Genomic DNA, 12511 nt, shown 5'->3' on the forward strand with positions numbered 1-12511 from the left:
ATCTCTGTTTACTATTCGCAAACTTTTTATTAAATCATGTTATGTTTTTTGTTGTAGTAAATTTATTGTTTTCAAGCACTTTACATTGTAGTACTTATAAATTTCATACAACTTGATGAAAACTGTTGTCAGAAGACATCCTTTTTTTCTTATTAGAAATAAACAATGTTAGTTTAATCCTCAAATTAAAGTGATAGTATAAAATCCACACGTAATTTCATACATACTAGTAATATAACAATTTGTAATGTTTTTTTTTTATATAATTATGTATGTTATTTTTAATGAAGTTGTTGCATTTTTCCCATCCGATTCCATATCAAACTTTTCATTATGTAACGTAAATTGAATATTTGTGAATTTGTGAATTTTTTTTTATTGCGGAAAGTCCGCGCGGGAAGGACAATGGGAAGTCCGGATTGTGCAGTGAGAAGTCCTTATGACATGGCAGAAGGTGTTTTTGGGAAGTCCGATGGAGATGCTCTAAGTTGGTCTGTCAAATCAAAAAATGTTTGATTATGTACCCTCAGTCAGCACACTCTGCACGTAACTTTCTCAATTTTAAATTTAGTGTAAGAAAAAAAGCCATAGTAAAAGTGAAGAGCCAGAGAAAATGGAAAGTAGAAAAGCAGAGTGGTTCAAACCCTTCCCCCGCCGCATCCCTAACCGGGTATTCGCAACGGTATATTCCGCCGCCATCTTGGCCCTATTCTACCGGCATGCAACCGCAACCACCCACCGCGGCTTCTTCATATCCGCGTGGATGGTTGCTGCCGACATAACCTTGGCTTTCATGTGGCTAAATTCACAGGCTTTCCGCATCAACCCCGTTGCCTCACGGCTTCATTCACACCCCTTGCCTGAAGACCTTATCCCGCCCGCGCTCGACATCTTCATATGCACTGCCGACGCCTCCAAGGAGCCTCCTCTCCGGGTCGCCGCCACCGCCCTGTCGGCCCTGGCCTACGATTATCCGCCGGAGAAGCTCTCGGTGTATGTCTCCGACGATGGAGCTTCGGAGCTGACTTTGTTTGCTTTGATGGAAGCTGCCCGGTTCGGGAAGGTGTGGCTGCCGTTTTGCAAAGAGAATCGGATCAAGCTGCGCTGCCCACAAGCCTTTTTCGGGTCGGGTAGTGTTACCTTTGACTCTCAGACTTTGAAGATTAAGGTAATTGGTCTACAATTTTTCTTTGTTATAAATAATATTATCATTGAGTTTAGGTCCACAGTCTGTCAAGCAATTTGATCCACTTACGGCTCTTGTGAGAAATTATTTCTTAATTTATTATGTGAAACAAACCAATTGGTGAAATGTTGAGATATTAAGATTCTCTGTTTTTCATATTGGAACTTGTCATTGTCGCATTGGTGAATAATATTCACTTGTTTGGAAGATAAAAACTTTTTTTTGTCTTACTAGGTGAAATGGTGATAAATAAGATTCAATGTGTTTCACAATGGAACTTGTCATTATCGCATTGGTGAATTTTTTTTACTTGATTGGAAGATAAGCCTTTTTTTTGTCTTACTATTTGAAATTTGGTGTTGAGTGTATAATTTGTATATTGTGGCAGTTCCACTATCTATCACGGTAGAAATACAAATGTGGTATTATTTGACAGATATCCAAGTCGTTGTTTGTTTCTTTTATAAGATGACATATATGGAATTCCGTTGTTGATAATAAACTGGAATATATGATCAATGATTAATACTACTTTGTTATAACTTGTACTCCCTTCTTCCCATATGTGTCCAACACCCCGCATTGATTTTAAGAAATGTAATAGAAAGTTGATAAAATGTGAGTCGTACTTTTATGTACTTTTGTGTGATAAATTGTGAGTGAGAAAGAGTTAGTGAAATAAGTCTACGACAAAAAATGGTAAAAATGAAGTGCAACAATTAATATAATGGACCAACATGTAAAATTGGGACATTATTGGAACACACGAATGGAAAAATAAATAAAAAGCCTTATTTGTTCATACTAATATCATTTTTGCATATAATTCAATTTATATATTTAATTAAATTTGGACAAAACTACTACTAGATCAAATTTTGTGTTACCTGCATGTGCTTTTTTACTAGTAATACAAAAGGGATACATTTATATATGAGAAATTATATATAATAACCACTATGATTATCCAAATAAGTCGAAATCTATCATTTAATTAACCACAATATTTTAATGCAGGAGCTATATGAAGATATGAAAAGAAGAGTAGAAGATATACTTGAGAAAGGATATGTTGGAGATGAATACAGAACCAAAGCCTTTAGCAGATGGGGAAAAGATTTCACTTCCATCGATCATCCTTCTGTTGTTGAGGTAACCCAATAGCAACATTATAATCTTAATCATGTTGAACTAAAACTCTTAGGAAACCAACTACGTCGTTTAATACATTGTGAACATCATATATATGCAACAGGTTCTTCTACAAAGTGGTGAAGACATAGATGTTGCAAGTTGTTCCATGCCTAATCTCATCTACGTATCTCGACAGAAGAGACGAACATCAAACCATCATTTCAAAGCCGGAGCTCTCAATGCTCTAGTAAGAGATACTACTCCATCTGTCCACGATTAATTGAGCCCATTTGACTTAGCTCATGTTTTAAGAAATATAGTTCAAAGCGGGTTGAAAAAGTTAGGGGAATATGAGTCCTAATTTTTTACTTGAAATGTGAGTGTGAAGCTGGTGTAATGTGAGGTCCATTACCAAAAGTAGTAAAAAGTAAGAATGTCAATTAATTGTGGATGGATGAAAAAGGAAATTGGTGTCAGTTAATCGTTGACGAAGGAAGTAAAACTCAATAATATAGAAGTACTCCTATATAATATGATATGTTTTGTGTTTGTGTTTGAAGCTACGGGTCTCAGCAACATTGACAAATGCTCCAATAATCTTGACCTTGGACTGCGACATGATCTCCAACGATCCATCCACACCCCAAAACATTCTGTGCTACTTCTTGGACAAATCAGTTAATCCCAACTTAGGATATGTTCAGTTTCCTGCCCGATTTCATGGGATCAACAAAAGAGATACTTATGGTTCCGAGATGAAGCGCATGTATCAAATCAACCCTGAGGGAATGAATGGGCTTGCAGGCCCCGACTACTTTGGAACTGGCACATTCTTCAACCGGAGAGCTTTCTATGGTGGCCCATCTTCCATGATCGGGCCGATAGATCCCGATCATCTTGTCAAGAACCACATCAATGATCAAGCTATTTTAGAGCTAGCTCATGATGTTACTACATGTGATTATGAGAAGGACACCAATTGGGGCTCCGAGGTTAGATCTAGTTCACTTAATTTAACCCAAAACATATACTTCCTCCGTCCACGATTAAGTGTGTCAACTATTTTTTTCGTCCATTCACAATTAAGTGTCACATTTACTTTTTACTACATTTGGTAATGGACCACGCATTCCACTAACTCATTCTACATGTATTTTAATTTAAAACTAATACTCCCTCCATCCCAATATAAGTGAGACGTATTCCTTTTTAGGTCATCCCACTATAAGTGACGTATTTCCTTTTATGGCAAAAAAGCAACACTTTATCTATCTCTTACTTTGTCCTCTCTTTTATGTTTTCTTCCTACTTTATTCTCACTCCTACTTTATTCTCTTTACATTTAACCACTAAAAGCCACTACCTAAAAACCCATGCCCAAAAGAAATGTGTGACATGTCACTACCCATGCCCAAAAAGAAAACCCTATTATGGAAATGGATGAAGGGAGTATATAAAAGTAGGACTCACATTCACTACCCACTTTCCATTACATTTCTTAAAACCCATGCCAAGTCAACTTACGACACTTAATCATGGACGGAGGGAGTAATTAATTAATTAATTTGTAGGTAGGGTTTCGATATGGGTCATTGGTGGAGGACTACTATACCGGCTATATGCTACATTGTGAGGGATGGAAGTCTGTATTTTGCAACCCTACAAGGCCGGCCTTTCTGGCTGAGATGCCGATTGCCCTAAACGATGTCTTAGCTCAAACTAAACGATGGAATGTTGGCCTTCTTGAAGTGGCTCTTTCGAAGCATAGCCCCTTGACATTCGGAAGAAGATATATAGGCTCATTCATGGCTCATTGTTACTCTTACTATGCCTTTGGACCCTTTTGGTCAGTTCCCATCATGTTCTACGCTTTCATCCCTCAAATAACCATGCTCAACAACATCTCCATCTTCCCCAAGGTACGTAATGCTCTAACTAATATACTAGAAGGTGTTTGCATTGTTGGACTAATGCATTGGCTTTGTTTAGGCCTCAGATCCATGGTTTTTCTTGAATATTTTCCTATTTCTTGGTGCTTATGGACAAGACTTGATAGAGTTCACTTCGGTTCGAAAATGGTGGAATGATCAGAGAATGTGGCTGGTGAGGGGGCTTTCTTCCGACCTTTTTGGAACATTAGAATATATAAGCAATCTGTTGGACATTGGTAGGAGATCATTCAATGTGACAAACAAAGTAGATGATGAAGAGATGAGGAAACGGTATGATGAGGGGATGTTCGAATTTGGGGTTTCGTCTCCCATGTTTGTGCCGTTATCAACGGCTGCTATCATAAATCTAGTGGCGTTTTTGGGGGGAGTCTTACAATTTCTCAAAGATAGAGGTTTGGAGGAGATATTGGGGCAAATGGTAGTGACGAGTATGGGCGTCGCGAATAGCTTGCCAATTTATAAAGCCATGGTGTTGAGAAGTGATGGTGGAAGAATGCCTGCCAAGATTACCATCATTTCACTTGTTCTTGCATCGCTTCTGTTTATTGTCATTTCTTCCATTGTCAACATCTGAAAAAGTTTCTCTCTCTCTATCTCTAGTTTGTAGTTTGTAATAGTTGTACTAGATAACTTTGAAGGAATAATATTTACATGATGATAGCTATTAAGAATCAAAGGATGTTGTGTGGATTCTAAGCCCATCTTTGGAACGATGGAATGGAAAAATAAAATAATATGATATCTCCATGTTGTCGCTTTATTTCATACTCCCTCCGTCCCGCTTAAGATGATACGTTTTTCTTTTTAGTTTGTCCCAACTAAGATGACACATTTCCTTTTTTGGTAACGTTCTCTCTCCAATTAATACACCCAACCACTTTTTCTCACTCCTATTAAAATATTCATCTTTCTTTATCTCTCCACTTTAATACTTACACCCACCTTCTCTCTCCAATTAAACACTTTAACCAATAACTCCTAAAATCCCGTGCCGGATAAGCAATGTGTCATCTTAGCCGGGACGGAGGGAATAATATAATACTCTCTCCGTTCACTAAAAACAGAACAAAGTGTGTATGATACGGGTTTTAATGTAGAATTGGTAAATTAAGAGAGAAGGGAAAAAATTAAGAGAGGATGAGAAAAAGTAAGAGAGAAGTAGTATTAGTGGAATGTGGGGTAAGAGAGAAGGAGAAAAAAGTTAGAGATAAGGAGAAAACGTAAGAGAGAATCTTTCCATTAATGATTGTGATCTATTTTTTTTGGACGGAGGGTGTAGGTTATAGTAGGGATTTTTCAAGTGGTATCCTTCTTCTTCATTGTATGACGAAGAATGACAGCAGTAGTACGGATAATCCAACTATGGCGTCAGTGAGGGATAGCGGCGGTACGGCTCCGGCTTCATCCCGACACAGGGGCAGGGGGCTTGTATTTGGACTGCCATAATGTATCGAGATGATTTTTGTGTTGTAATCGATGTGGGCAGCACACGGTGGTGCTGTCGTGTAAGAGCACAAATAGGGCGGCTAGCTAAGATTTGGTGGCGGCTCCTGCTTGTATGGCACCGCCCTAAGGAGGAGCCCAAATCTATCTCGCAGTGCGACGTTTGGCCGCGTACAATAGCCTCTCTAGGTTGGTGACTTTTAAGAGTAGGCGATTGAGCTTCACAGCGTCGAATCCTGCCACAAAGGCATCTCGAGCTGCTTCTGTAACATCCCGGATTTTCGAACCCTAATTTTAGAGCCCTAAAATTTATTATTGATGACGTGGGAGACGTGAATTAATTTATGAAATGCATTTATTGCATGAGTTGCTATGGCCGAGTCGAGTCTAGGGTTTGCGTTGGAAGTTTGAAAAGTCAAACTTGTTGATTATGTGATGTGGCATGTGATTTATTAAATTATGAGGTGAATTATTTGTTTAAGGGTGAGTGAGAATATTAGAGAAAATTTCCATAAAATCTAGCCACCTAATTCTTGAGATTTTCGAACCCTTTGACTTTTTGAAGAAGGAATTCTATTTTTCCGGATTTAATTTAATTCTTGGGATATTTATCCAAATTAAATCCAAAATCCAATTTATTCCTTATTTCTATGAGAAAAATCGGCACCCCCTTATTTATTGGTGATTTTCGAAAATCACTCATGTTGGGAAGGAAGTATTATTTTGCTTGTTTAATTGATCCCTTATTTGATTTCCTTCCATACCTAGAATTTAAGTATTCTACCAAATATTTCCATACCTCAAGAGATCTTGTCATACCTTATTTTAGTTGATATTAAAAATCCATTCCTTATTTAAAAAGGCTACTACACGCCTATTTCAATCCCTAGTTGGGAGAATTCCTATTTTTATTTTGCTCCGTGATAGTTTATTCTACTCCGAAAAATATTCAAAAACAAAATCTTGGATAATTAAAAAGCCCTAATTTTCGAAAACTACATGACTTTGCCCTAGAGCTATTTTTGTTAATTCTTCTTCCCTACTCCACAATATTTTATTGTGTACAATCAAATCTTACCAAATATTCTATTTATTTACCTAAAGATCTTTTTGAGCACTATATAAATAAGAGAAACCCCTGACCCTAGCCCCATAATTTTCGCCCCCTTACCCATAGTACACGTCTCCCTCTCTTCTCTCACTCTCTCCAATTTTTCTTCTATTCTCCAATATTTTGTCATCTTTTGAAGAAGAATTGAAGTTTGATCCAAAAATCTTGAAGAACCGAGTCTAATACTTAGTTTCTACCGTTCGTTTTTCTCAAAAAGGTATTTTCATATTAATCTTCCTCTTTCTACTCGATTCCTCTTCTTTCTAACCAATTAATCGGTATTCTTGGACTCCCATGCATCTTGTTTGAGTGAAAGTGGGATAAATGGGATATGGAAATATGTATGCATGTGTGTGGCGTGTGTTTGTGTGTGTGTGGCGTGTGTGTGTGCGTGTTTGTGTGTGTGTGGCGTGTGTGTGTGCGTGTTGTGTATGTGTGTGTTGTGTGTTGGCAAAATACTCTTGTGTGACATATGTTGATGGTAGATCTAGAGTTAAGATGCTAATAGAACTTATGCGATGAACATGACCTTGATTGATTAATGATGCTAAGATAAATCGGTGGAAAAAGGGAAAAGTGTTGAGACATGCATGAGTTAGGAGTTTGTGTTGAATCTGATTTGTGATATATGCCTATGTGATTAAACGGTGAAACCTCGGTTGCGAAGCAGGATAACAAAGGAAAGAACATACTTGAAATCTAAACAGTCGAGGTGGGCTTTACTCTTAAACTCCTTTATGCGCAAACTAATGAATGTGGAGAAATAAGGGTGGTTTAACTGTTATGCCATGCCTATGTCTGTTTTGTTGTGATATTGTGCGCCTGATGCCTAGTTTGTGAGTTCGCTCTATTGGGCTATAGGGCTATGGATATGTTTATACGAATTCGGGTCTGAGTACGGGCCGCAAACCCTACCAGGCTGTGAACACGGTGGGATCGGGAGCCGTCCTTGCTAGTCGGCCGGTCTCGTGGGCGAAAAGTGTGGCCACACTTTCGTCGCACTATGGAAAGATTGTGATCGATAAATTTTTGAGAAAATGGGGAGATTGTTTGACTTGCCAGTCTATGATAATATTTTTGTGATACTCGTTGAATATTTATTTTGATAACTGTAAAACCTCGAGTTCACTATGGTAAGGGTGGAATAACTTATAAAATGTTTTGGCAACGAGTTCACTGAGTATTTCAAAATACTCAGCCCTGCATGTGTTCTTATGTGCAGGTTAAACGACGACGAGCGGTGGCGGGTGTTGAGCATATTAACTAATTAAGATGGATGTTTTCGAACTTCAAGCGTAGTTGTGTCTTCATACATAGCTGCATTTTCTCTTGGTTGTTTCCGCTGAATTTTCTTTGAAACACTTTAGTATTATTTGGATGTCTTGCACTTTTTCTTTCGGTTTAGAGGCTTTAGACTTCTTGTGGTTTATCTTGGAAACTTTGTCAAACTCTTAAGATTTTTGATCGTCAATTATGGTACCATTCTTTTACTCACTAATGCTTCTAGATTAAGATATTGATTTAAATGCTCTGATAGTCCCTCTGAATACTTTGGTCAAAACTCTTTAAATGAAACCCTAGCCTATGTTAAATTCTTTAAGTACATTTTGGTAGCAGTCACCGCATTTATTGTACCCTAGGAGGGCGGGCTGTTACAGCTTTGGTCGACCTACTTCGGCGTTATTTTGGCCCTAGATATCGAGGGTGATTGGCGTTCGTAGATTGACGATCGTTATATGTCCGTCGTTCGAGTCTTCCTATCGAGCAAAACTTATGCTAAACCAGGGTTGTTCACGTCGGAGAAGAAGAGAACGAAATTGTGAGGGCAAACAATATCCCACACTGGAAAATGAACAAAGATTGCAAGCATATATATGAGCTTCCCCAACTCCATTAGTATGAGACCATTTGGGGAGTACCCCATGAGCAAAACCGTGAGGGCTTTTGTAACGCTCCACTTTTTGAACTCTAATTTTTGAACCCTAAAATTTTACATTTAATGTTTTTAATGCCACGAGGTCCCTGAATTAATTGGCGAGTAAATTTTGGTTATTTGCGATTCTTGTGACCTAATTTGATTTAGGATTTTGACTGTGCGTTGACCGAGTCGACTTCGTTGATTACGTGACGTGGCTTTGAGCAACAGGTGCTTGGTGAATTTATTTGCTCGAATTGGTGATGGTGTAATAGCAAATTAAAAACTTTAATAATTCCTTTCCGTGAGGAATATTTAATGGACTCAATTCCGCAATGAATCCAATAAAATTAAAGAAATAATACAAGTCCGATCTTGTGAAACATAATTTGTGAGCTACGTAATTTAAATGAAATACAAAGGGTTTGAGCCCAAATTAATTTAATTAAATTGTAATATCTTTATCTTGATTCCAAAGACTTTACTTTCTTTCTACCCTAATCTCACACAATTCTTTCACAAATCAAGTTCTACTCCTGTTATTCCCCATCGAAACAGATTCAATGTAATTTCATGTGCAGATTTTTCCCTCTCTCCTGTTATTCTACAGTGTCTTAGAAATAAACTCTTTCATTCTTCTAAAGAGAGGGAGTTCCTGTTTGTTCGTTCAGTTGCAAATCTATCAATCTAAGGTATACACCCCACTCCTATACGCCAACATCCAATTCTATTTCTTTTCATTCATACATCCTCCTGCACCATATACTGTAAATCTGGAATCAATCAACTAATTGAAGAAACCGAAGCAACCGAATTAAGAACCGGATAGCTAAATCAAGAACGAACCTTTAATGGGAAAATGGGGTTGTTTCGGGGTAGAATTGGGGCTGCCGGAGCAGGTGAGCAGCGACTCAGCGTCTGCTGTTGCGCTGAGCGACGACGGCGGTGTGTGCGGGGTGACGAATTGGATCCGGCAGCGGCTGATCCGGAAGCAGCGGCAGATCTCTAATTTCCTTTTAGTGTTGTGTTCTTGGAGTATATAACAGTATAGGGAGAGAGGGTACCCGGCGGGATTTGAGATGGAAATGTTTGTTTACTTCTTTAATATTATTAAATGGGGTTTTGGTTTAAATGAAATGGCAAGTGAGTATGTGTGTTGTGAAATGGGAGTACTAATTCTTTTCTCTCTTTGGGTTAGTGGCTATTTGTTTTGGGCTCCGGAGTATGTGTTACATAATAATCTAGTAGGCTGCTTTGTTAATTCTTTGGGCGGACGAAATTAATCAAAATAACCAAGTTTTTAATTGGAAAAAAAATGTAAGCTTACCGATAAAAAAAATAATCGAAACCTTAGGATGTATGCATCTTATTTATTTGTTTGATTCCTTGTGTTGATCTATGCGTTATCTTAAAATTCTAAAGGTGATATCTCACAAGGGAATCGTGATCGCATGGGAAAAAATATATTGTGGATTACGCACTCAATGTGAGCTCTCTTTTTAAATAAGGACAATGTACTAACTATTTTATCGGTGGGAATGAAATGCAATTTGTTTATCATGCCGTATTTTTTGTTTTAACGTGCCTATCTGAAATGGATTTGCCATTTATTATTTAAATCGAATTTGGGTCATTCTAGGGCCGCAAGCCCTACTTGGATTAGTGTACACATATGGTAAACCGTGTGTCAACGTACGTGTTGGCCGGTCTAGTGACTTGGTTTGTGGCGTTAACAACTAGATGCAATTAAAACACATAGATAAATGATAGAGATAAGGGAATTCCAGGGATGTGCGTTCATAGTTATGGTTATACAAATTCCAAACTACATACCCTAGCACAGTAATTACTTTGATAGGACGAGTCATCTAGCTTATGCTCATGCGATGCAAACGTTGATTATAAGATTAGGGTTGTCAATCCTAACACGCAACTCCATAAAGCTCCTAAGACGCTTGAAAAGTCCTTACTCTCAATTAACAGTGTCGTTTGAAGGGAAGCTAACTGTAGCGTCTACTAAGTGGATCTAACTCGCTAGAACTCTCTCACAGTTATGAAGCAAGCTATATTAAATCATACATAATTGTGTCACTCAATCATGTAGCATCAGTATTACTTAGGGAAGAAACAAAGTAAAAACATAACGGATATTAAATAGAACATTGGAATTGTATAACCAAAGTCGTTACTAACACATCCCTAGAATCTTATGAGTTTAGTTACACATAATGGAATAAGCTAAACACATAGATTGAAGGGAAAACAATTTGAACATAAAACTAAAGCAAATAAAACCCGTAGGTTGAATCATTGTCGTTCTTGATGTTCTTGAAATCCTTCTTCAACTCCTTGCATAATGACGTACTCTAGCTTTTAATCTCTGGGAATTTATGTTGCAAAAAGAAGCTCTATGTTTGATGAAGCTTGAGGTCCTATTTATAGGGGAAAGCCAATCCTCATTGTAGAAGGAAAAGATCTTCAAAATATGGTAAACCTTGGAGCAGATCTAGGACAAGTAGGATTCGCCGCCTTTCTCCAGCGGGCCGCCGCAACTTGGCCGGCGGTCGCCACATTGGAGTCCAGAAACTCTGTCGTTTCGGCGGCGCATCGCCGCATGACTTCCGGCGATCGCTGGGCGAGACTCCTTTCCAAGCGTAATTTTCTGAGGCGGGCCGCTGCATCTGTACAACCTTGCGGTGGTTGCCGGTCGCCTTCTGACTCCAGATTTCCAGACTTTGCGTTTTGACTCCCTTTTTCGGCTCAATTATGCACATTTCTCACAAAACATGTCAAAATACCAAAATAGATAAATTGTGCAAATAATCGACATGTAAAGTGACTTTGACATAAAAAATGGACCAAATAATGGCCTTAAAACCGTGCAAAATCCGAGCGTATCAACTCCCCCAAACTTACATTTTTGTTTGTCCTAAAACAAAACAATAAAGACACAAGAATAGACGCACGGAATGCACAAGGACTAGACGTCAAAATTGCCTCAAAAGATGAAAGAACAGATTAAGCATGTATTAACGCAATCGAATCAAGCAAGGCTTATTAGTGCACTTTCATTACTAACTCGTGGAACACCTTGAATTCAAGCTCTCACATGTGGCAAGATTTCAAAGATGGGAATTGTTCTCTCACTCTCAAAGTGTATAAGGTAATGTGTATAAGCACTCAAATCATGCATCATGCAAAGTTTACCATAGGCTTGCTCAAAGTCTAATCCCTCCTCTACTAGATGTGATTAAGTATCAAAAGTCCGAAAGGTCTTTATTTTTGGTTGTAATGTAGGCTCTTTGGTAGGTGAGGAATTTGGCTAAAGAGTGACTAAAAATAAAATATCCCAAGGAGAGTTAAATTGATTCCACTTTTCTAAACCCCAAGACACTTTTAGCACTCTATTTTTCTCCTTCATCTCACTTTCCAAAGCTTTAATTTCTTTTTCTTTTCACAACCTTTCACATGTTTTTGTTTTCTTTTCTTTCTTTTGCATAAGCATCCTTTCTAAGATCAAACACATAATTTGGATTTTCACATTTTCACAACTTGTACTTTCTTTACATTTAAGCACACTATTTTTTATACGTTCCCCCTTATCTCTCCAATTCCTTTACAAAATAAGATAACAAAAGCTAACTAACCCAAGGAATTGTCCCCATTATTTTGGCTTCCGAAGAAAAGGCTTAAAGGCTCAAAATTGGCTCCAAAGGGAAAATTTGGAAAATTTGAGACAGCTGCCCAAAAGAAAAACCGCCTGGAAGTCC

At 38.0% G+C, this 12511-nt stretch overlaps 1 protein-coding gene across 1 annotated transcript; it reads left to right on the top strand.

Annotated features, from left to right (window-relative positions):
• Positions 1-566: 566 nt before the first annotated feature.
• On the top strand, positions 567-5037 carry LOC125212022 (cellulose synthase-like protein G2). The gene is made up of 6 exons (XM_048112025.1): positions 567-1168; positions 2204-2338; positions 2442-2567; positions 2881-3312; positions 3892-4239; positions 4310-5037. The coding sequence occupies exons 1-6, from the start codon at positions 614-616 to the stop codon at positions 4844-4846; spliced, it is 2133 nt and encodes a 710-aa protein (XP_047967982.1). The 5' UTR covers positions 567-613; the 3' UTR covers positions 4847-5037.
• Positions 5038-12511: the final 7474 nt, after the last annotated feature.

The sequence above is a fragment of the Salvia hispanica genome, chromosome 3, assembly GCF_023119035.1.
Source record: "Salvia hispanica cultivar TCC Black 2014 chromosome 3, UniMelb_Shisp_WGS_1.0, whole genome shotgun sequence".
Lineage (NCBI taxonomy): Eukaryota > Viridiplantae > Streptophyta > Magnoliopsida > Lamiales > Lamiaceae > Salvia > Salvia hispanica.

Excerpts from the sequence above, each read along its gene's own strand:
- LOC125212022 (XM_048112025.1), top strand. The coding sequence starts at position 614 with ATGGAAAGTAGAAAAGCAGAGTGGTTCAAACCCTTCCCCCGCCGCATC. Across the intron at positions 1,169-2,203 it reads CTCAGACTTTGAAGATTAAG|GAGCTATATGAAGATATGAA; the intron begins GTAATTGGTCTA and ends ATTTTAATGCAG. Across the intron at positions 3,313-3,891 it reads ACACCAATTGGGGCTCCGAG|GTAGGGTTTCGATATGGGTC; the intron begins GTTAGATCTAGT and ends ATTAATTTGTAG.